The following is a 25,813-nucleotide window of genomic DNA, read 5'->3' on the forward strand; positions in this document are numbered from 1 at the left end:
ATTATCACCATTCAGGTTTGTACACAATGTAGTACTAGCCCAAGGTCGGCCCAAGGTTAACTGTCTCATTACGTCGGTACTACCCACCTGTCCTGAAAGTCCCGACGGTATGTCCGGTTTGCCGGCTCTGATCATCAGTTGAGTTGAGCGTGAGGGTGTAGCTTGTGTAGGGCAGCAGTCCCGACACGATATCCGAGAGGTCGTCTGCTGCCGGTGCGGGGTCCAGGTTCTTAGACGTGCCCGTCCCGTCTGCCGGCTCGTAGCTGAGGGTGTAGCTGTCAATCTGAACACCTTCAGCCTTTGTCCAGGAAACTTCCAGATCAGTAAGCCCGGCCCTTTCGAGGGTCAGGCCCGAGATCGCTGATTCTGTGTGGAGAAGTGGTTGACGAGGATAAGACATTGCAAGTGATCTGAACTCCAAGAAAGGCCCAAATGTAATGCACCAATTCATACTTGGCAGAAAGTACCTGCATGGTGAATTTAAAAGACAGCGACTTGCAAGTCGCACTAGGAGCGGGTTGATCGGGATTGGAACCCATAACCTTCTGGTCCAGAAGCGGGACTGATAACCATTATAACCTATTATACACCATTGTACACAATGAACGGATAACCATTATAACTCATTATACACCACCCAGTTTTACACACAATGCAGGCACTAGCCCAAGGTCGGCCCAAGGTTGAATGTCTCAGTATGTCGGTACTACCCACCTGTACTGAAAGTCCCGATGGTATGTCCGTTTTGCCGGCCCTGGTCATCAGTTGAGTTGAGCGTGATGTTGTAGCTTGTGTAGGGCAGCAGTCCCGACACGGTAGCCGAGGTGGTGCCTGCTGCCGGTGGGTCGGTCAAGTCCACAGGCGTGCCCGTCCCGTCCGCCGGCTCGTAGCTGAGGATGTAGCTGCCAATCTGATAACCATCCCTCTTCGACCAAGCAACTTCAAGATCATCAATCCCAGCCCATATAAGGGTCAGGCCCGAGATCACTGATTCTGTTGGTTAAGTGGTTAACAAGAATAAGACATTGATTTATACGTTTGGCATAGCACTGTTTTTGGAGAGGCGACATTGCTACCGATGTCTTTGTGTGTGTGTGTGTGTGTGTGTGTGTGTGTGCGAGTGTGTGTGTGTGTGTGTGTGTGTGCGAGTGTGTGTGTGTGTGTGTGTGTGTGTACGTATGTGTGTGTTTGTGTGTGTGTGTGTGTGTGTGTGTACGTATGTGTGTGCTTGTGTACGTATGTGTGTGTGTTTGTGTGTGTGTGTGTATGTGTGTGTGTACGTATGTGTGTGTTTGTGTGTGTGTGTATGTGTACGTATGTGTGTGCTTGTGTACGTATGTGTGTGTGTACGTATGTGTGTGTGTATGTGTGTGTACGTATGTGTGTGTTTGTGTACGTATGTGTGTGTGTGTATGTGTGTGTGTGTGTACGTATGTGTGTTTGTGTTCGTATGTGTGTGTGTGCATGTATGTGTGTGTGTGTGTACGTATGTGTGTGTTTGTGTGTGTGTGTGTGTGTGTGTACGTATGTGTATGTGTGTTGTGTTTGTGTGTGTGTGTGTGCGTATGTGTGTGTTTGTGTGTGTGGAGGGCGTGTGTGTGTGTGTTTGTGTGTGTGTGTGTGTGTGTGCGTGTGTGCGTGCGCGCGCGCGCGCGCGCGCGCGCGCGTGTGTGTGTGTGTGTGTGTGTGTGCGGGCGTGATCTCTAAGAGCGGGGACAAAAACACTAGTGATCAGCGGCGGGATGACGAGATCTCCGGGGGCATGGCAGTGACAGTGACAACGGCACGTGTGAACCACCGAAAGAACCTGGTGGGCTTTGATAAGGGCAGCCGCTGTGCATCGGAAAGGCAATGATATGTTTCTGCGAATTGCTCAAACGCGATGCATCAATTTATTCTTGTCAGAAAGCATCTGTGCGGTGGAGTCTTTGAACTTAAAAACATCGGAAATTGCAAGTCGTAGCGTGCAAATCGGAATCGGGATTAGAACATGTAAACTTCTGGTCCAGAGCGGGACTGATAACCATTATAACACATTACACACTATCCAGTTTTGCACACAATGTAGTACTAGCCCAAGGTTTCAGTACATCGACATTACCCACCTGTCCAGAAAGTCCCTTTGATAAAACCGATTTGCTGGTTGGCCTGGCCAGAAGAAGTGAGCGTGATAGTGTAGTTTGCGTAGGGCAGCAGTCCCGACATGGTAGCCGAGGTGTCGTCTGCTCCCGGTGCGGGGGTCAGGTCCATAGATGAGGCCATCCCGTCTGCCAGCTTGTAGCTCAGGATGTAGCTGTCAATCTGAACACCGGCCTCCTTTGTCCAGGAAACTTCCAGATCAGTAAGCCCGGCCCTTTCGAGGGTCAGGTCCGAGATCACTGGTTCTGTTGGTGAAGTGGTTGAGAAGGATTAGACATTGTAAGTGATCTGAACTGAAGAGAGGCAACAACAGAAAGCTACTTTGCCAAAATACATGTGCACAGCAGTACTACAGGGGTACCCATACTCAACTATCTCATTACAACTATTAAATAGTTGGACAGGATTTTATATGATAACCAAGAAATGGAATTTTTGTGGCCTCAGAAAGGACAGGTAGGGGAGAGGAGATGGCATGTTTCTGCCAAATGCCCAAACGCGACGCACCAAGCCTGTTTGGTGGATTCTTTAAATGTAAAGGACAGCGGCTTGCCTGTCGTACTGGGAACGGGCTGGTCGGGATTGGAACCCATAACCTTCTGGTCCAGAAGCGAGACTGATAACCATTATAACATGTTGTTATATAGCCATGCGACGTCGATTAATCAGATGGATTAATCAGGCTATTTTACCAACATTTGTAGCACGTTTCTTCGCTGAATGAAAATGTCTACCGTCTTGACATAACCTATCATTTCGTGAGAAACACGTAATTAAACTAGAGTTCCACGACGCAATACCTTCGCCAAATGATTCTATCTTTTACAACTGCTGTATTAATTGTGTTTGTCATTAATCAGGCAAATAAGATTCTCATTTGCATAAATCAAATTACTTGATCATGTCCTCAGCCAAACAACAGACACGCGTAATCTATGTTAAGAAAGAAAGCTTTCATAGCATTTTCTAAAAATTCATGCAAATGAGGACCTCATTTGCTTAATCAATGTTCAACGATGTTCACTTGTACATAACTTACAAATGCTACAAGTAAGAAGTTTCCGTCATTAACCACAATGGCATTACAGAATTTTCTCATTAATTATGAAAATTAGGTCTTTATTTAGCATAATATATATCTATCAATATTCTTCTCTTTCTCAGTTACAAATGTCAAATGTTGCAATGGTCCAATAATGGAACTGAGCAATATGTTTAGACAATTTCCTAATCAATTATGCAACTCAAATTTTTATTTGCATAATTAATATGTAATTATATGAAGCATCACTTAAGCTATCCACAAACCAAAAATCATAACAATCCGTCAAACCTTTTTGAGTTATTCCCTTTTAAAGTCTGACACTAAACCTGCCTTGCAGCTCTAAAACAAGCCGCTAGGGGGCCTAAACTTAAACCACTTAATCTCGGCATCAAGAGCTGTCTACCACTTAAAATTCATAGCCACAGTGTATCCAGAACTCGAGATATCAAACCAGGAAGTTCCGCTACAGTACCGTCACAGGCCGCTAGGGGGTCCAAAATCAGATAATTGACAGGTCTCATCATTTACAGGTCACATAGTAACATTAATGACCCGCTTTCCTTCGGTGCCATTAAATTCATGGTCAGTTCGGGACTCGGCCGTCCATTTGGTGGTTATATCAGTGTTTGATGAAAAGGCTGGGCTGTCTACCTGACGACCGTCTGTCTACCTGGCCTGGCTATCACGTCAAGCTACCGAGATCCCCCCATTCATACCCCAACAAATTACTAGCTTCTCATATAGCTGCGCCCTCTAGCGTAAATTACAGACATGGCATGGCATGAGCTCGAGAGCATGCGTATTGTCAAGACATATACAAGCAAATCTATTTACATATACAAGCAAATCTATTTACATATACAAGCATATTTATTTACTTTTTCGAATTTCGAACGGTCTGTAACAGATAAACATTAAGGCAGAGGCTATATTACACACCATCCAGTTTTGTACACAATGTAGTTCTAACCAAGGGTTGGCTAAAGTACGTCGGCACTTACCACCTGTCCAGAAAGTCCCGACGATTACTCCGTTTTCCCGGCCCTGATCATCAGAAGAAGTGAGCGTGATGGTGTATGTTGTGTCGGGCAGCAGTCCCGGCACGGTAGCCGAGGTGACGCCTGCTGCTGGTGCGGGGTCCAGGTCCACAGACGTGCCTGTCCCGTATGCCGGCTCGTAGCTGAGGGTGTAGCTGTCAATCTTATCACCATCCTCCTCTGTCCAGGAAACTTCAAGATCAGTAGCTCCGGTCCTTACTAGGGTCAGGCCCGAGATCACTGATACTGTGTGGAGAAGTGGTTGACGAGAATAAGACTTTGCAAGTGATCCGAACTCCAAGAAAGGCAAGAACAGAAAGCTTAACTATTAGTGCTGGCGTTGGGACGGCACGTGTGAACCACCGAAAGACCCTGGCGGGGTTTGATAGGATCAGTCGCTGTGCATCGCCAAAATGCACGTACACAGCAGTTCTACAGGGGTACCCATACTCAACTATCTCATTACAACTATCTAATAATTGGACAGGATTTTATATGATGACCAAGAAATGTAACTTGTTTGACCTAATAATGGGCATGTTTCTGCGAATTGCCCAAACGCGATGCAACAATTCATTCTTGGCAGAAGGTACCTTCTGGCCCAGAAGCGGAATTGATAACCATTATAAATATCCATTATCATATAGCCTGGCAACGTTGACCAATCTGAAGGCCCCATGCCATGCTGGTTTGCACGCCTTATTTAAATTCTTAATTCACGCCTTGCACAAATTCTAGAAAATGTGGGGCTTTTCGTCTCCCCCTGCTTCCAAAAAAGAAGTCAAACCCAACCTGTTTAGAAATAGCCAACACTAGTATTAGATTAGAATATTGTTTATGACTGTTCATTGTCACTATGTGTATACCATGTACATGTACTTGCAATTAGCCCTCGGGCACGAATTTGCAAATAAACTTCTTATATCTTATTTACCAGTCAATAATTAGCCATATAGCCTAATCATTGACCACTTGACAATACCATTATGCAGGGGAGTAGACTATTTTACCAACATTTGTAGCACGTTTCTTCGCTGAATGTGAATGTTTACCGTCTTGACATAACCTATCATTCCGTGAGAAACACGTAATTAAATAAATACCGCATCCATGCAAGCTACACTAAATAATGTAATTCGCCCTTCGGAGCTGCGTCCACATGGCTAGATATATTACAATGCGTATAACTTTCCTACGGTGTATACCGGTGCAATACTTCATGGCCAGATCGGAACTCGGCCGTCCATTTGGTGGTTATAGGACCGGACGTTAGGCCACTGACATTGTACACACCTCAGGGCGGTTCATTAACCCTATATTATACACCATCTAGTTTCGTACACAATGTATTACTAACCAAGGGTTGGCTAAAGGTTAAATGTCTCAGTATGTCGGCACTACCCACCTGTCTCGTAAGTCTTGCTGAGGCCTCCGTTTTGCCGGCCCTGGTCAGAAGAAGTAAGCGTGATGGTGTAGCGTGTGTAGGGCAGCAGTCCCGGCACGGTAGCCGAGGTGGCGTCTGCTGCCGGTGCGGGGGTCAGTTCTGCAGGCGTGCCCGTCCCGTCTGCCGGCTCGTAGCTGAGGGTGTAGCTGTCAATCTGAAAATCGGGATCCTTTGTCCAGGAAACTTCCAGATCATCAACCCCGGCCCTTTCGAGGGTCAGGCCCGAGATCACTGATTCTGTGTGGAGAAGTGGTTGACGAGGGTAAGACATTGCAAGTGATCCGAACTCCAAGAAAGGCAAGAGCAGAAAGCTACTGTTAGTGCTGACGTTGGGACAGCACGAGTGAATTCTTTAAATTTAAAGGACAGCTTACATGTCGTATTAGGAACGGGCTGATCGGCTGATCGGGATTAGAACCCATAACCTTCTGGTCCAGAAGCGAGACTGATAACCATTACAACACTTTATACACGTCCAGTTTTGTACACAATGTAGTACTAGCCCAAGGTCGACCAAAGGTTAAATGTCTCAGCATGTCTGCAATACCCACTTGTCCTTAACCCAGAGTATATGATGAATCCGCTTCGCTGGTTGTCGTCGTCAAAATAAGTGAGCGTGATGGTGTAGCTTGTGTAGGGCAGCAGTCCCGTCACTTTAGCCGAGAAGTCGCCGTCTGTCGGTGCGGGGTCCAGGTCCTCAGACGTGCCCGACCCGTCCGCCGGCTCGTAGCTCAGGATGTAGCTGCCAATTTGGAGATCATCGCTCGTTTGCCAAAAAACTTCCACAGAAGTAGGGCCCTGGTCTCGGTCATCGAAATATATCGGTGATTCTGTGTGAAGTAGTGGTTGACGAGAATAAGACATTGCAAGTAATCAGAACTCCAAGAGAGGCAACAACAGAAATCTACTGTTAGTGCTAGCATGCTGGCAATAGGACGGCACGTTTGAACCACGGAAAGAACCTGGCGGGCTTTGACAGGGTCAGCCGCTGTGCTTTGCCAAAATGCACGTACACAGCAGTTCTACAGGGGTACCCATATTCAACTATCTCATTACAACTATTAAATAGTTGGACAGGATTTTATATGATAACCAAGAAATGGAATTTCTGTGGCGTAAGAAAGGGCAGATAGGGGAGAGGAGATGGCATGTTTCCGCCAAATGCCCAAACGCGACGCACCAAGCCTGTTTGGTGGATTCTTTAGATGTAAAGGACAGCGGCATGCCTTAGCCTCCATAGCAGGCTCTCTATGGCCTTTTTTGGCTCATAGTACACTTTTGCTGGCCATTTCTTTTTGTATTGGGTCGCTGATTGCTGGCCTTTTCTGACTGCCAAAAAAGGCCATAGAGAGCCTGCTATGGAGGCTAGGCTTGCCTGTCGTACTGGGAGTGGGCTGATCGGGATTGGAACCCATTACCTTCGACCCAGAAGCGGGACTGATAATCATTATAAACTATTACCACCACCCAGCTTCACACACAATGCAGTACTAGCCCAAGGTCGGCCCAAGGTTAGATGTCTCATAACGAAGGCACTACCCACCTGTCCTGAAAGTCCCGACGATTACTCCGTTTTCCCGGCCCTGGTCATCAAAAGAAGTAAGCGTGATGGTGTAGCTTTTGTAGATCAGCAGTCCCGACACGGTAGCCGAGGTGGCGCCTGCTGCCGGTGCGGGGTTCAGGTCCTCAGACGTGCCCGTCCCGTCCGCCAGCTCGTAGCTGAGGCTGTAGCTGTCAATCTGAGCACCAGCCTCCTTTGTCCAGGAAACTTTCAGATCAGTATACGCGTACGACTCGACCTCCAGGTCCGAGATCGCTGGTTCTGTGTGGAGAAATGGTTGACAAGGATAAGATGTTGCAAGTGATCGGAACTGCAAGAAAAGTCAACAACAAGGGTAGGTAGGTAGGTCGGTCGGTTTAAGGCCCCCTCTCACTTGACGTGCGGCACGCTTGCGGCATTGCTGCGTTCGGAAGATGCTCAACGAATTTCAGAGATAAAGAACGAATTTTCTTACTTGTTGTGTATTTTGTGGTCTTCTATGTCACACTTTTACGTATTGCGCAATATCTGAATTATAACAAATCGGAGAAAATAACAAAACAGTACCGCAGTGAACGAACGCAGCAATGCCGCAAGCGTGCCGCACGTCAAGTGAGAGGGGGCCTTTAGTTAGTGAGGGAGGGAGAGAGGTAGGGAGGGATCAATTTTGTCCTGGACTTGAATGGAAGCATAATATTTTTCCTAGGCCTTACCCACCTGTCTTGTAAGTTCCGCTGATTTCTGCGCTCGTCACGTCGTCCTGGTCATAAGAAGTGAGCGTGAGGGTGTATTCCGTGTAGGCGAGCAGCCCCGACACGGTAGCCGAGGTGTCCCCTACTCCAGGTGCGGGATCCAGCTCCTGGTGCGAGTCCGACCCGCCTGCTAGCTCGTACCGGAGGCTGTAGCGTGAGGTCGGAAGATTCCCGATGACTGTCCAGTCAACGGTGAGGCTATTTATCCCGGCATCGTCGAGGGTCAGCCCAGTGAGCCGTGGGGCTGAAATGCACATTGGTTAACAAAGATAATTCATTGTAAGTGAACTAGACACTAACTAATAAGTGATCTTTATTTGCATGTTCCTGCCCACAATGGGATAAATGCAGTGATTCAATAGTATTGCATGGGATACTAAAGACTAGATACTACTACAAGTAGTGCTACAATCAAACAATTGGATAAAAAAATATCTAGAGCTATGATATCACTATAACTATTGTTTACATGCCTCTTCTCTCTTTTTAAAATAAGTATATACGAACTCACAGAGTTTTTGTTGTACAATGTTGTCTCTGGCTGTCATTATATATACGAATAGTTCGTCTTTGGTTTACTGTTCATATCGGGTTTCTCTCTTGAGTGCACTGCTAAAAGAATTGCATAGACCATTGTATATGGGACTGTACTATTAATGCAACAACAGAAATCTTCAGGTAGCGCTGCGGCCTGAACCTCCATCCTTAAGGCGATGTGAACCATGAAATGACACACAGTGAATCGCCCAAATAAATGTACATGACAGATCAACAGTTCAACCGACTTGAACCTCGAAGGACCTAATGTGTTTTAAAATTAAAGGAACACCACACACACGCACGCACTAAAACCCGTACTGCATTTTGTTACGACCAATGCACCGGCATGGTCGTAACACCAATGCAAAACATATAGCTACAAACTTTATATATTTATCCAAATCAGGAAAAACGCGGAAATAGTTTGGGTTATTGCGTACCAGTGAGGAAACAAGAGAAAATGTACAACTCTACTATCTAGATGAGGAAAGTAAACTGCCATGATCATATTTCTGTCAATTTCATCAAATGCCAACCCAAAGTGACAGACGACAGAGTACAACCACTGTGAGAAGTTGACATAGTCATGACAGTTCGGGTATCGCAAAGAATCCCTCGACTCTGCGAGAACTACTGGATAAAAAAGTGTTGATTCAGCGTGTTGAGTCTACTTCCCTTCGGACGGTCCGCACTCCTGGTACATTGTTACCTTTGATTGTGATCCATAAGCGGGATTGATTTAGAAAATGTGGGGCTTTTCGTCTCCCTCTGCTTCCAAAAAAGAAGTCAAACCTAACCTGCTTAGAAATAGCCAACACTAGTATTAGATTAGAACATTGTTTATGACTGTCCATTGTCACTATGCATATACCATGTACTTGCAATTAGCCCTCGGGCACGAACTTGCAAATAAACTTCTTATTATACCCACCTCACATTAGGCGCGATTCGATCGGACGAAGAGTCTGCGAGCTCTAATTTACGAGGAGGCATGACCCTGATGCCGATGAAGAAATGGCAGAGTTCCCCCCCTTCCCGTCAGGGTCATGCCTCCTCGTAATTTAGAGCTCGCAGACTCGTCGTCCGGTCAAATCGCGCCTAATGTGAGGGGGGTATTACCGCAATAGCCCATTATACTCGTACACCATTGCATTTTGTGTACTCTGTAGCACTTTGCCATAGTTGGCCTAACGTTAAATGCCTTAGTAGGTCATCCTTACCAACCTGTTCTGTAGGTTCCGAAGGTAACTCCGGTTAGCACGCCAGTAGTATAGAGCACGAGGTGGTAGTCCGTGTCGGCCTGCAGCCCCGACACGGTAGCTGATTCGGCGTCTGTTGCCGGTGCGGGGTCCAGCTCCTGGTAGGATCCTGACCCGTCCTCCCGGTAGCTGAGGCTGTAGAGGCTGACATACCGGTAAGCATCCCGACTGATGGTCCAAGAAACGGAAAGGTGATCCTTTCCGACATCATCGAGAGTCAGCCCGGAGAGCACTGGATCTAGGACTTAATGAAGATCTTTATTGTACTATTTTACTATCTTGCTTGAAGATCTAATCGAATGTTTAAGACATATAAACAAACATGGCCGTACAGGTATCACAACATACAATTTTGCAACATGCATGTTTGCAACATACAGCTTTGGCTTCTTCTCCATTTATGGCAATGGCAGGCGCCATTTATAACTAAATAAAGGTTCAAATAAAAAAAATGTTGAAAATGTAGGATTGTATGTTCTTGTTAAGCTAATTGTGGATCCAAATAAGATCAGGTCAAGCTGAAGTCGGTTAATCAAAATGTATATTCATGAAGAACAAGACAAATTGAAGTGAACTGTGTGAAGTGCTGCAGCAACCTAAACGTAAGTTCTGCACCCTGGAATATTCATCGGCAATCTGATGGGGTGTCAGGTTCGACCTGGGAACAAATAGAGCGGGCTTCAATTGGGCCATTAGAGCACTAAATACGCAGTCGTGTCTTGAGATTATCTTTCCTGGCATCATACAGTGCCAGCCTCGAAAGCCCTGGTCTGGAGCTGAATGAATTTTGATTAACAATTAGATTACTGGTCAATTAGATTCTAACCAATGCAACAGCAGAGACCTACCGGTGCAGCCTGCGACATCAAATCGCATAGTGATGGCTCCATTCCACTCCTGCACCACGAAGCGAACATAACGTGCTTTAACTGGGTTTTCCAGTTCGTTTGTTACAGCTGTGCTGGCGTCCGTGTTGCCTGCAAAAATCTGGAATGTAAACGGATGACTAAAATGAGTGCATCTTAACTTTTCTGTAGATCTTATGATTTAACTCCGAACATCAAATACAAACTGTGGTGACTGACTGAGCTAAACCCAGGCTCACGATGTTTATATTAGGCATATTGTAACCAGTCGTCTGTGAAAGCAAACAAAAGTGATCAAAAGAGAGCTAATAGTTTGGGATATGCCAGTCCGGTATGTAGTCGCTCCCTACAGAGAAATTCCCCACGATTGCTCTTCTAGCAATCCTATCATACTTAATGATTATTTGTCTTATATGGGTAGCTTTGTATCTACTAAGTTACCTTATCTGAGCCATCGCTGCCCACATATGTCGTCCAACGGGTCCCGTCATCGCTGTACTGGAGTTTGTAGAACGTTATCCAGGATCCGGAGGAAGAACCTTGAATGATGGTGCCGGTGACTTGCGTCCGCATTCCTAGATCCACCTAAATGGCGTGATATGACCACATCATATGATGTACTGGTTGGTCAACAGCAGACCGAGATGATTACAACACCAGACATGCGCTTTTAGGTAAGTAGGCAACGAACCAGCGAGGACGTAGTTCCCAAGGAAGTGAAATCCATCGTGAAATTCCGCGTGAAATCATTTTTCACCTCAATAATACCATGTTTGGTATTATTGAGGTGAAAAAGTGACAACATTTGGCTTAGATTACAACAAAGTTGATACCGTTTTCTTTTAAGTACATCTTATCAAAACGTGGTTGGCATTAAACTATACGATAGCACGCATTGACATTTAGATTATTTTTCAGACACGACTGCGGTACCAAGTTGAGCGTTGGAGGGAAGTTCTTTGCAGCAAGTTATTTGAACTGAAAATACTCCCTTTCCAGATAAGAAAACAGTATAACTACCTGTAACCACTCCCCGATTCTGTTCTGACTGGCTGCCCAGTAGCTGTTAGAGTCCAAGCGTCCGGCATGGGGTGGGTTATCGGGTAAGGCCGAAGATGCAGTGATACTGCCATCAGGTATGGTACTGTCTGCCACCCCAAGGGGATCACTATTACAGCCTGGGTGGAAAAGAAAGTTATGGGTTTGGACATCCCTGTGACAGAAAACCTTATAATGCTATAAACCGAACAACAACACCAATATGTAGTTCCGGACGGTGATTCTCCCTGATACATGAACACAACAGGTCAACCGTGACGGACACATGGACCTGAGCCAGCACAAAATGCATTGATATATCAGCACGGCAACCTGTTGTTCATGATTCCAAATCATCAATACTGTAAAACATGATTCAGATTTTACAAGTTTCACCTAACCGGAAACAGGCGGAAAACTGTTCCCTTCAGTTCTTGGATGGTGCGTCACAATAAATTAAAACAGGCCAACGTCTAGAACTCTGTAGTCTCAGGGCAAGCAAAACCTTTCCATGGATGACCTGAAGACAACTAACAATGGCAACAAAAACGCTACTACCATGCATTCTTTAGGGGAGAGCACTAAATACGTAGTGGTGGATTTTTTTGGTTGTTCTAAGTAGGAAAACATTAACACGTGTCATGCAGCCGGGTGTGCAGCTTGGTGTGGCGTTTTTAAAGAAACGAAGAAGCCCTCATATCATGGCAAAGTGAAAGCGTGGTGGTTCTGTGGCCTTCTTTATGAATAAGCTTTATTCACCTTGACACTGGAAGTCAGTTGGGATGGATAAAGGGGTATTTTCAACCGCTATATACGCACTTTCATACAGCCGTTTACTTCTGGTAGGTAATACATCAATGATAAAGGCACTCTCCATACTACGCTTTGATTATTTGGCGAATACATCTGTTTCGTGGAACTCTAGTTGTTAATCAAAATATAATTCATCTCCAAGGCTTTCTAGGCTGACACTCCATGATGCAGGGGAGGATCATCTCGCATATTTGCTGTTCCCCAAATCGGGTCTTATCATGCACTGGGTGACACATGTCAACTTCCTTCACAGATTATTTAAATTAGCTACAGATTAACATTATTGCAACTTGATTGTATAAATCATCACAACAACACATCGACTATCATGACAATCCGTCCACCCTTTCTTGAGTTATTCCCTTTCAAAGTCTACAACAAAATCGGCCCCTGCAGTTTAAAGAAAATCACCAGGGGGCTCAAACTAGCACGACTTCCTCCCTGCCCAAAGACGTGTCCACTACTAAAAAGTCACGAACCTGGCACTTGAGGAAAATTTTACTACCAACTTTAAACCTCCGCTGCAGTACCGCAACTTGTTGCCAGGAGGCCCATTATCGTACTTGACCTTCGTTTTCCTGACCCTTATATAACTAAATATATAACCAAATATTATGCAAAACCATCCGCAACGTCTCGAGTTAAAGTGTCCGCAAGCGCACACACTCAATCCCACACACACTCGCCCCGCTGCAGTCCCGAGTGAAAGTGCCAGGTAAACCATCTTCGAACGGAACATTCGTTTCTACAACCGCCACTCAAATACCAAATATCATGAAATTCCATCCACGGCTACCCGAATTATATGCGGTTGTCCTACATATTGAGACAAAACACCATTTTCATACCCAAAACATAAACATTTTGGCGAATGCAACAGCAGAGGCTTACCGGTGCAGCCTGTGACTTCAGCCCGCATAGTGATGGCTCCATTCCACTCCTGAACCACGAAGCGAACATAACGGGCATAAACTGGGTTTTCCAGTTCGTTTGTTACAGCTGTGCTGTCGTCCGTGTTGCCTGCAAAAATCTGGAATGCAAACGGATGACTGAAATGAGGATATTTCAACATTCTACAGAGCTACAGATAATTATCCTCACCATACTCCGAACATCAAATACAAACTGTGGTGACTGAGCTAAACCTAGTCTTACTGCATTTGATAACCAAACGTCTATTAAAGCAAACGAAAGTGATCAATAGAGAGATTTGTCAGAGGATGGTTGGAACGGGACAGCTAAGAGTTTGGGTAGTTTGGGATGTATGAAGTTTAGCAACTGAAATCTGCCATTTTTTGCTGACAGAATTAATGATTATTTGTTTTATCTGTGATAGGTCTGTATCTAAGTTACCTTCTCTGAGCCATCGCTGCCCACATATGTCGTCCAACTGGTCCCATCTTCGCTGTACTGGAGTTTGTAGGACGTGATCCAGGATCCGGAGGAAGAACCTTGAATGATGGTGCCGGTGACTCGCGCCGCCACTCCTAGATCCACCTAAATGGCGTGATATGACCACATCATATGGTTGGTTATGATGTACCAAAGTGCACAAGAGCAGACCGAGATGAGTACAATACCAGACATAAGCTTTTAGGTAAGTAGGCAACGAACCAGCGAGAACGTAGTTCCCAAGGAAGTGAAATCCATCGTGAAATTCCACGTGAAATCAAAATGTTTGGTATTGTTGAGGTGAAGAAGTGACAACATGTGGCTTAGATTACAACAAAGTTGATACCGTTTTAAGTACATCTTATCAAAACGACTGCGGTACCAAGTTGAGTGTTGGAGCGAATTTCTTTGCAGCAAGTTATTTGAACTAAAAGTACTCCCTTTCCAGATAACAAAGCAGTATAAATACCTGTAACCACTCCCCGACTATGTTCTGACCGGCTGCCCAGTAGCTGTTAGAGTCCAAGCGTCCGGCATGGGGTGGGTGATCGGGTAAGGACGAAGATGCAGTGATGCTGCTATCAGGTATGCTTCTGCCGCCAGGTGAGTCTGGAGGTTTCACCCCAAGCGGATCCTCACATCCTAGTACTGGACAAAAAGGGACCGGACCGGGCCGTTAATTTTCCGTATCCTTAATACATTAGGGGAAAATCGATCGGACGATGAGTGTGCAAGCTCTAAATTACAAGGAGGCATGACCCTGACGGGAAGGGGGAACTCTGCCATTTCTTCGTCGGCATCAGGGTCATGCCTCCTCGTAATTTAGAGCTCGCAGACACGTCGTCTGATCGATTTTCGCCTAAGGTGAGGGGGGTATAAGGGGTACGACCATATTACGAGATACCATTCGTATCCGCCCGTATATGGTTTGTACTGATGCACGGCCAATTTATGTATAACACAACACAGTCTGACGAAATTAACGCCACGTTGCCTCATGAAAGTCATTGGAATGTAATGATTCACGGTCTAGCATAATGTACGTCGGCAAGGCTTCTATCATAGCATGAGAAATCGTCGTTTTGAGGAATATTGAATTATGAAGTCACAGTTCAGTTCAGTTCAGTTCATCCTCATATGAGGTGCCATTAATGATGTCCGACCTTATCAAATATGTACCTAAAGGTTGCAAAGCTACACGACGTAACCGGAAACGATATCGTAAACGACAACATGGCATGGTTATTAACGCTTGTATGAACGCTTTCGAATAGTATAGTTTGAAACGGAAATTGTAAGGGTATAAGTAAGACATGGTTCATTAAGGACTCTTTCAATCTTTCGAAACGCCCTTTTGTATGCTTTCATTCAAAATCAAACTAACGATCCGTACAGAGATATCAAATGGGATTGGCGTCCTTTCATCTTCATCAACTTAAACGTTAGACGTAAGGACCACAGGAGTCTACACGTTCACAACTTAAACGTTAGACGTAAGGACCGCAGAATTCTACACGTTCACAACTTAAACGTTAGACGTAAGGACCGCAGAATTCTACACGCTCACAACTTAAACGTTAGACGTAAGGACCGCAGAATTCTACACGCTCACAACTTAAACGTTAGACGTAAGGGCCGTAGAATTCTACACGCTCACAACTTAAACGTTAGACGTAAGGACCGCAGAATTCTACACGTTCAAAACTTAAACGTTAGATGTAAGGACCACAGGAGTCTACACGTTAAAAACTTAAACGTTAGACGTAAGGACCGCAGAATTCTACACGTTCACAACTTAAACGTAAGACGTAAGGACCGCAAAATTCTACACGTTCACAACTTCAACGTTAGACGTAAGGACCGCAGAATTCTACACGCTCACAACTTAAACGTTAGACGTAAGGACCGCAGAATTCTACACGCTCACAACTTAAACGTTAGACGTAAGGGCCGTAGAATTCTACACGCTCACAACTTAAACGTTAGACGTAAGGACCGCAGAATTCTACACGTTCAAAACTTAAACGTTAGATGTAAGGACCACAGGAGTCTACACGTTAAAAACTTAAACGTTAGACGTAAGGACCGCAGAATTCTACACGCTCACAACTTAAACGTTAGACGTAAGAACCGCAGAATTCTACACGCTCACAACTTAAACGTTAGACGTAAGGACCGCAGAATTCTACACGCTCACAACTTAAACGTTAGACGTAAGGACCGCAGAATTCTACACGCTCACAACTTAAACGTTAGACGTAAGGGCCGTAGAATTCTACACGCTCACAACTTAAACGTTAGACGTAAGGACCGCAGAATTCTACACGTTCACAACTTCAACGTTAGACGTAAGGACCACAGAATTCTACACGTTCACAACTTAAACGTTAGACGTAAGGACCGCAGAATTCTACACGTTCACAACTTAAACATTAGACATAAGGACTACCGAATTTTACACGTGCACAACTTAAACATTAGACATAAGGACTACCGAATTTTACACGTGCACAACTTCAACGTTAGACGTAAGGACCACAGAATTCTACACGTTCACAACTTCAACGTTAGACGTAAGGACCGCAGAATTCTACACGTTCACTACTTAAACGTTAGCCGTAAGGACTGCAGAATTCTACACGTTCACTACTTAAACGTTAGACGTAAGGACTGCAGAATTCTACACGTTCACTACTTAAACGTTAGACGTAAGGACTGCAGAATTCTACACGTTCACAACTTCAACGTTAGACGTAAGGACCGCAAAATTCTACACGTTCACAACTTAAACGTTAGACGTAAGGACCGCAGATTCCACACGTTTACAAATTTGACATTTTGCACATCATTAAAAAAAAACAAGACTCACCCGTGCAGACCACACCAACGTCCTCACTGTGCTGACAGTCGTGTATGCCCCATCCGTTGTGACTGCAGTCTTCGATGTTCGTCTCGGAACCCTCGCAGGCCAAGTCGTCCAGCACGATCTTCCCGGACCCCTCCCCGAAGGCTGCTTGAGATCGGACCTCTTCAGCGCTTTTGTATCCCAGCTGACGGCAGACCACGTGGGCGTCGTTCATGTCAAAACCGTCGTCACAGACGGTTCCCCACGACCAGTCATACTCCACTTCAACTCTGCCCTCATGAGGCAAACTTCCATCCTCGAGCTCAATGTCTGAAAAAATACGACAATGAAGGAAAACTTCTGAGTTCTTATTTTATCTGGATTCGATTCAACTCAGTCTATTTTCTTTTCGAGTTTACGGACATCAAGAACTCATTTCTTTTCGGCTGCCGCATGGATCGCAGCAATGTCTATTTCCGAGTCGAACTTTTGTGTTATAATAATGGTACCCTAAATAAACGTAAGTACGTCTATAACATGAAAAAGTCGTTTCGGTAAAGGAACTGGCTTTATGGCCAATGCCCACTTGAGACAAACTTACAGTATCTCTTGATATCGGACACCTGATGAAGATGATTTAAGATACATTTTAATGGTATCTCATCAATGTGGATACTGTTGAGTGTTACAGAATATAATGATATCAGGTTTTGCCAAGATGTCTTAGTAAAGTAAAATTTGTTGCGAATCACCAGGTAGCTCGAATCACGGAATACAACGATGTTTTTGTTTCGAGACAGTATAGTGCACGTAAAACCATATCGTTTCAATAGCACAAAATGCGGTCGTGTCGATATTTCAAAACCGTCCATTACCAAAATAATGAGTCCTTCAATATATTGTAAAAGCCAACTTCTGTCAATACTCGTAATGTATGTTTTAGCCAGAATTTTCTGACCATGTTGAAACTTGAAAAGGATTTGGTAATTAACGTTTCCTGTGATCTTCAGCGCCATGATTACCCGCGAGGCTGTTGCTTTACTCTTGTAAATATTGACTTGCCTATCGTTAACCATTACTACTACAAAAAGGACTCTAAACACGAGGTTTACCTTTAGCAGTCACTGAAGCAGTGGTCGCTATCAGCAGCAGGGCCGCCCAGCTCCAGAACCCTGGTGGACCCGGACCCGCCATCGTGTCAGCGCGCACCTGCTGGACACCAGGTCAAAGTATCAGTTAGGGGTGAATATTGTCGTCCCGGAAGTTCACAATATCAATGATATACATATAGAATACAACACGGTGTATTCCGTATCACCCAAGGTATCAGCCCGACCGCCGAAGGCCGGAGGGTGATCCGACCCGCGGGAGGGCTGAGACCAAGGGTGATGCGGAATACACCGTGTTGTATTTTATATATGTCATACCCACCTGAGAAACCTATGTTTTGATGCGAAATGCGCCAGAAGTTGAACAAATTTGGTGCCCTCGAACAAAAAGGTGTTGCAACAGCAATGTTCCAACGTCCGAATCAGGTATTCGAATTGCCAATCGTGCCGTATTCGGCCCTCTAGAAACGGTTCGATTTACTCCGAATGGAGCCTGTGTGATACGCCTTTCGAACCTGTGCGATACGGAAGCGTACGGCCCGGTCCGGAACACCCGTATCGAACGTTTTCGCGTCACAGGTATGACATAAACAAATTTATTCATTTTCATATTTAATTACAAACAATTTAACATAATTCAAAAGAGTCAAATTCTGCTTGGATGCGTTCAGACGAACGAGTAAACTGCAGCTAGCTTTATAATAATAGAATGGATTGCAGCTACTTCTAACTCAGAACCGAGTTTGGTGGGACGGCAATCACGACCAAAGTCATGGGAAGGTCCTGACTGTCACGGAAGCTTTACGTGTAGCTGGGATCCTGTCGGGCCACAATAGCCACGAGTCCTGCGTTACACGTTGAGCCTATAATTGACCGATCCCAAAACTCCGCCCCCTGTTCGTCAGGGTAAAAGCACTTGCATACATGCCGCTGGTAAGATCTAACCTTGAATAAGCTGCAACAGTATGGGATCCGTGCACGAAGAAAACTGGATAGAATGCAGAAAAGATTCTGCACAAACAACTACAACATGGATGCTAGCGTTACCAAAAGTGAAAATAGACAGACGAAAAACGTCAAGACCTTGCATGATGTACAAACTAAGCCGTACCGACTGATAAGTATCTAACACCAGCTCAAAATAGAACAAGAAACAGTCCTGCCTTCAGGTACCAGTGTTACCAACCTAGGATTAATGTTTCGGAACTGCCAGACGGCAAAAGACTGTAGTCCTAATGGATGTGAGGCCGTGTGCGGCTGAGATGTACTGTATTGTGCAACTTATAATGATTATTAGATAAATGACTAAGTACTCAGGGTTATAAGAGCCTCTGTAAAAATAAAAGCGTCCCGATTGGTTTGGATGCTGGTCCGGGACAGCAACTGTGTCCAATTGCAACTGTGTGCGGCTGAGATGACGGGGCATTGCATGGGCAGAACCCTACGATTACGGCTGCGTTTTTGGTGCAGCTGAGCAAGTCAGGCAGCTCAAAATAAGAATTCGAAACACTTCTGCTAACTTCTGTTTTCCACGTATTTGAATATCCCGCCGTCCCTAGCCTTTTTGTGGGGTAATATCTCAGTTTCATAAAGTAAACCTTAATATGGAAAAGAAGAATATCTTTGACTTACAAACGTGCGTTACAGAATTATCGTAACCAGGCGAATCAGCCTGCGAGCGTCTCTCACGAAGGAACTTTTATTTGCTTGGAGTTGGACCACGGCTTCACATTCTTATTGGATGATGGAGATGCCATGGTCTGGTATGATTATCGGGCTACAATGGGCAAGTCAGGCAGCAAGGATACGAACGAAAGAACAAACCACCGCTGTAAACTTCTGTTTTCCACCTGTTTGAATATGGAACCAACCCTAGCAAATCCTGCCGTCCCTAGTCTTTTTATGGGTCGACAGTCGACTACTGGCAAAGGAAATGATAGTTTTGATCCGGCCTCTGAAATTGCTGAAATTCTAAACAGAATTTGCTGAAGTCCTAACAGAATTTCTGCATTTCGCACTTTGTAACTGATTAAGGTTTTGAACATCTTGGTAAAAAAAACTGTTAGCAAAAGTTAATAAAAAAAGAAAGCTAACAAAAGCTAATGTAACTTGCTCACCCTAATAGACGTCTGCAGCTGAACAGTCTATTCTTGAAGAAGGTTAGCTCTATCGGTTGTTGTCTCTTGAATGTCTTGGTCCTTGGATTAAATGCGAGACGTGAAAACACGGGTGGATTCAAAAGCACACTATGCAAATCATATCGTGTGCTAAAAGTGACGTGTGCAAAAAGGTCTATAATTACCGTAGCCTCCAAAGAAGGCTTCGTGGTGGAACATTCAATCATTATCAGCTGATTAGAGACAGATAGGTCGTGTTCCCTACAACGGTCACCTCTATTAAAGTAAACCAGAAACACTAGAACACAGCAGCAACAGGAAAGAAAACGTGCTTTGTTGAAAAGTAACAAAACTGTGGTTTAGGTCAGCCTGAAAAGCGGGACTGAGAGAGACTATACGCGGATTGTGACCGACACCCGATGCTAATACTATGCTTTTCGTGGGCTTTATGCTTCTAGAAAATTATTTCAGATCAACCCCATAAACCCAAAAAATGACTCCATAATTATACATGAAAAGTGACATTTGTCATTATGAAATATCAGTGACACAATCAGATACGGCAGGGACATAATCACGCAATGGCGTGTAATGACAACCACAGACAACATTGTGAGTTCGTATCCACATGTTTTAAGAGAAGGGAAGAGGCGTGTAAACGTTATTAAATACAGTGATATAGCACAGCTCCAGACTCTGTCAGGAACTCCAGTTCCGGGAAAACTGTCGGGAACTTCAAAAGCCGGGCTGAGAGAGACTATACGCGTATTGTGACCGAGGTGGACAAAGGGTGGGGGTAGCTAGGAGTACTTGCTCGTTAACTGCTGATATAATACCATAATAACGTTTCCTGCGCTTCGTGCCTATGGAAAATTATTTCAGATCAACCCCATAATCTCCAAAAATGACTCCATAATTATACATGAAAAGGGGATTTCCCCATGATTAATAAATGCCAGTGACATAAACAGATACGGCAAGGATATAATCACGCAATGGCTTACAGGTTCGCGTCACAGGTTCCCGTAATATATCATCAGTTCCATCGGAAGTGAAGCAAAGACTGATGAAGGGCATTTTCATCCAAACCTTTTACTCAGGACTGAACTCAAGTGGTAGAACAGAAAACCAAGGAAACAAACTAAGAACGTATAGAAAAATCAAACATACCTACGAGAACAGTACCTTACTATCGCCGAATCATGGCTAGATTAAGAATCAGTGATCATCCCATACAAATTGAAGTGGGAAGATACAAGCAGACTCCTCCGAATAACAGACTTTTTACACTTCGTAACTCCAACCGTATAGAAAATGAAGTCCATTTTACACAAGAGTGTTCTTTATTCAATGATATACGCAACTCTTTTACCAGTGCACTCAATGTAGAAACCCGATGTAAACAATTAACCAAAGACAACCTGTTTGTACGTAATGACAACCACAGACAACATTGTGCAACAAAAACTCTGTGAGTTCGTATCCACATGTTTTAAGAGAAGGGAATAGGCGTGTAAACGTTATTAAGGCCACAGCAAGTAAATTTTATGTATGACATCAGCGCGCACATTAATTTTCGCCTGATTTCAGAAAAAAAACAAGATTTTTTTCTTCAGCAGCAATGGTCAACATGACGATAAAGTACCAAAATGAACAAATATATTGTGTTGTACATAGCCTAATAATTGTACTTGTAGAAGTGACACTTGCCAGGTACCCAGGACACTAATATGGAAGACATGAGTGTGGTTACCAACTTCGTTGGTGATGCCAGTCTGCCACACTAGTGTCACTTTTACAACACCAGTACATGTCTTGTATACAGGAGTGAATGTCCTGTTGGCTCTAATACCATGTTTTGTCCCTTAAATTCTTGTTACAACATTCATAACAACTTTATGATGCCTATTTTTGAAAATGTAGCCATCTTGTTTTTTTTCACCCATCTTTTTTTTCGCCCTATCACACTATTTTTGCAGTCTGAGAGGATGTCATCCATAAAATGTACTTGCTGTGGCATAAATACAGTGATATAGCACAGCTCCAGACTCTGTCAGGAACTCCAGTTCCAGGAAAAACTGTCGGGAACTTCAAAAGCCGGGCTGAGAGAGACTATACGCGTCTTGTGACCGAGGTGGACAAAGGGTGGGGGTAGCTAGGAGTAATTACTTAACTGCTGATATAATACCATAATAACGTTTCCTGCGCTTCGTGCCTATGGAAAATTATTTCAGATCAACCCCATAATCTCGAAAAATGACTCCATAATTATACATGGAAAGGTTTTTTTCCCATAATGAAACACCAGTGACATAATCAGATACGCAGGGACATAATTACGTAATGGCTTAGATAAACATCACAAAAGGGGACCTCTGATAATCTGATGATCTGCTAATAACAGCCAGACAGCTTGACTAGGATTTACATTGAGAAGTTATCGATAATACGCAGAGCGCATCCAACAAAAGCTGAGATTTAAAGATAAAATTATCAAAATGAAAGGCAATGGGTGCTGTGCGTCACGGAAAGGTTGCTAAACAATAGTGATATAAGCTAAGACTGTCCATCTCATATGTGTACGTCAAGAGCAATGAGTGTCCCTTGCAACCAGCCTAAGAGCTTTTTGTATGATATATTAGATGTGAGTTCAAAATTGAAACTAAAAATCGCTTACTTACGATACTACATGTAGTATAAAAATGATACTAGCAGCAGCAGCTGTAACCTGAAAACAGATTCATCATGAATTTTGTTGAAGTTTATTCACATGATTTTGAGTTACCTTGTAATTTGACATTCATACTGTTTCTGTCAGCATATTGACATGGTCTCTGAGTTAAAAACCTTTTATTTACCTTGATATTGAGTTATGTACGTTATCGATTAGCCAGCTGAGGTCATTCATTATTCTGGCCCTTAAATCTAGTTAAAAACTTATTATCTATTTTCCAACATTATTTTTTGTTCGTTAGACTGAACTACCAGTCCCTGGTTTTTTATGTAGCTTATTGTCTTTGTACGTTCATTTATGTTTATTTGTATCTATACCACTGTGTTTTTTTTAAACATTTTATTCATAAATCAAAAGAAATAAGTTACAAAACAGTGAACCATCCATCCACAAGTATGAAGTAATAAAAATAATGCATCAAATAAGTAAGAAATAATATAGTACCATCAAGAGCATAACGTTCCCCATTTGCCCCGGTGTTTCAGCAGTTTTCCCCTCCTTGTTGCAATAAAATATTCAACTTTGTGGAAGAAATTAACATAATTTAGAAAAAAATGAAAGTTAACATGATTGGCCTTTGTACTTTTACAAATACACATTTTGGCTAGTACAATAACAAGATTGCCTATTTTGGGAGCGTCTAAATGCAAATTACCAAAAATAACATTAAAACATTATACCACTGTGTTTATTTCTTTCTTCTTGAATAAAAAAAGGTTAAGATTAGTTAAGGTTAGACACCAGGGGTCAACCTGGAGGCAACTCTCTATCTTCATGTCTACCTTGTCCCCCCAACGACCTCGAGGTCAAGGGACTAGGTAGGTAGGTAGGTATCAGTGGTCAGGAGATTTTGTTTTTGACCTATCTTCAAGTGGACTTCAATGCTGACGTTTTGTAATACCCAGAAGAATATATTCGTTCATAGAAGAAATGTTGGACCTAAAACTAATAAGTATTACTTTCCATTCCTTGTGATTTGTGTTTTGAGGCCGCAAAATTTCCAAAAACGGCACAAATTGAAATAGTTAACAACACTCGAAACATGGCAGTAACAAACTGTTAAACCGGACTTGAACCGAATCATTACGTACAATACTATCGGCAGGGACATACTTCCTACATCGTAAGAAAAAAAAAACTAACTGCGACAGTAGTACAAGTTACATGTTTGGTTTTGATGTCAAGATTCCTATCAAAGTTCGTAGAATGCACTATTCCAGAAGTTCAAGACTGAAAAGAGTACAGAGTTGAGAAAGACTGAACTGAGACCTTGAAAAACGGGGTTTTAAGAGATTATCGTATGCGACACACGTCAACAATCATAACAATAGCAAAACAAACAATGTGTGGCTTTTTTACGGCTGTGGACGGCGTCGCCAAGCCACATGTAGGATTTTTATCTGTCAAGGTTGACGGATTGGTTTTAAAATTTTTCTTTCACGCGCAGCAAATTTCCGTCAATTGACGAAAAAACGGACGCTGACTAGACCCCGGTAATATGTATACATTTTTTGGCTCTGCGATGATACGTTTCATTGAAACTGAACCAATCGTTTGCTGACACCAACATAAAACAAGTTTTGAAAAATCCTGCCCCATGCCAAAAATATTGATTTATCACCTTTACGCGTATAATTTTAGGTTCCTTTTTTTTATAATCACCTTATAACTCAAAATAGAGGCGATGTACAATATATTTAACTACCCCTGAGTGTAGAACAGAACATTTCCAATGATTTAATCTTATTTTCAATCATTTAAGTCATTGCTATAGTTTTCTAAAAGGGTTTAAAGTTTGGACCATCAAGTTTTACCCTTTAAGCCATGTTTGAGTAAATCTGCCCATCAGTCAAGTTGACAGGTCGTAATAATGTCACATGAGAGTTAGAAAATGCTACAAGCTGCTTATTTGTAAATCTGATCTGTAGCTGAATTGTTGACAACATTGGGATGATTTGATAATGACCTCGCATCTAGTCTACTTTATGCAGACGACGTTGTCATTTTCTCTGAGGCAGACAAAGGGTTACAATTAGCATTAGGCAGATTTTATACTGAAAACAGCTTTACGTGCTTTGAGAGAAAGTTCTTGATATAACCGGTAACTTGCGTCTGTAAAAATGTGCATCCGGCATCAGGGTTTATTTGTTGTGGGTTGCCCCCCACCCTCCCGATTATAACCTCCCCTTGGAGAATTGGTGCTATCAGGCTCTACATGTCGTGACAAAATATTGGAGAATTGCCAAATAGACAGATAACACACCAGAGGAGCTAATCGGGAAAATAATCTTGGTAACACTTGGCGCCGTAGGTTCTATAGAGAGTTCGTGCAATGCCATCCTTGATCTGAACCAGATCTAGTAGGTATTACTACTTTGACGTCAGCATAAAGGATATAATGACAATGTTGATCTCATAATAATGCTTCTTACCGCGCTGATTGCCATAGAGCTTTACTCAGAGATATACATAGTAGTTATCGGTAATACGCAGATCTTATCCTACAAAAGCTTGGATTTGGACAAATTCTATGTACGTCAGGAAACAAAAGCTAGATAAAAAGCAGAAGATTTGATAAAGAATACCTGACACAGAGGTGGCACAGACTGTCTGTGCTCGGGTGAAAATTTATATAAAGACCTCAGACTAAGGTTGAACAAAAAACACAGTTAAAGTACTGGATATTTACTGTCCAAGACCCAGGTTTATAACAGCGCTTCAGATAGACATTTTAAGTAACACCCCTACTTTATGCAGTGCTAGTAAAGGAACTCTGCATAGTTAAGCATTATACATCAAACAACTTTTGCTGTTTCAACTTATTTCTAAGCCCAGAAATACTAAGTTCCAAAATACAGATACCCCAGAATGGGCTATAAATGTGATACAAAGGACACTATGAAAACACACCAAAATCATGACAATCCGTCAACCTCTACTTTTGTTATTCCCTTTCAAAGTCTGACATTAAACCTGCCCTGCAGTTCCGAATCAAGCCGCTAGGGTGCCTAAACCTTTACCACTTACTGTCGGTCCCACGAGCTATCTACCACTCAAAAATCATGACCACAGCATGTCCAGTACTCGAGATATCAAACCCGGAATGTCCGCTGCAGTACCGTAACAAGCCTCTAGGGGAACCA

General features: G+C 43.4%; 1 protein-coding gene across 1 annotated transcript; it reads right to left on the reverse strand.

Annotated features, from left to right (window-relative positions):
* Positions 1-55: 55 nt before the first annotated feature.
* LOC118411383 (fibronectin-like) lies at positions 56-20,015 on the reverse strand. Its single transcript, XM_035813640.1, has 18 exons — positions 19,937-20,015; positions 17,823-17,919; positions 16,735-17,040; positions 14,335-14,513; positions 13,827-13,970; positions 13,365-13,503; positions 11,643-11,800; positions 11,064-11,207; positions 10,605-10,743; positions 9,722-10,000; positions 7,923-8,201; positions 7,209-7,487; positions 6,217-6,495; positions 5,627-5,902; positions 4,186-4,467; positions 2,106-2,384; positions 715-993; positions 56-366 (listed from the first exon to the last, which is right to left on the reverse strand). Exons 2-18 carry the CDS (start codon positions 17,902-17,904, stop codon positions 80-82), a joined length of 3,810 nt encoding a protein of 1,269 aa, XP_035669533.1. The 5' UTR covers positions 17,905-17,919; positions 19,937-20,015; the 3' UTR covers positions 56-79.
* Between the last annotated feature and the right edge of the window lie 5,798 nt (positions 20,016-25,813).

This window comes from Branchiostoma floridae, chromosome 3 (assembly GCF_000003815.2).
Source record: "Branchiostoma floridae strain S238N-H82 chromosome 3, Bfl_VNyyK, whole genome shotgun sequence".
In the NCBI taxonomy this organism is placed as follows: Eukaryota; Metazoa; Chordata; class Leptocardii; order Amphioxiformes; family Branchiostomatidae; genus Branchiostoma; species Branchiostoma floridae.

Excerpts from the sequence above, each read along its gene's own strand:
- LOC118411383 (XM_035813640.1), bottom strand. The coding sequence starts at position 17,904 with ATGGCGGGTCCGGGTCCACCAGGGTTCTGGAGCTGGGCGGCCCTGCTG. Across the intron at positions 6,496-7,208 it reads CGTCGGGACTTTCAGGACAG|AATCACCGATATATTTCGAT; the intron begins GTGGGTAGTGCC and ends TACTTCACACAG. Across the intron at positions 367-714 it reads CATCGGGACTTTCAGTACAG|AATCAGCGATCTCGGGCCTG; the intron begins GTGGGTAGTACC and ends TTCTCCACACAG.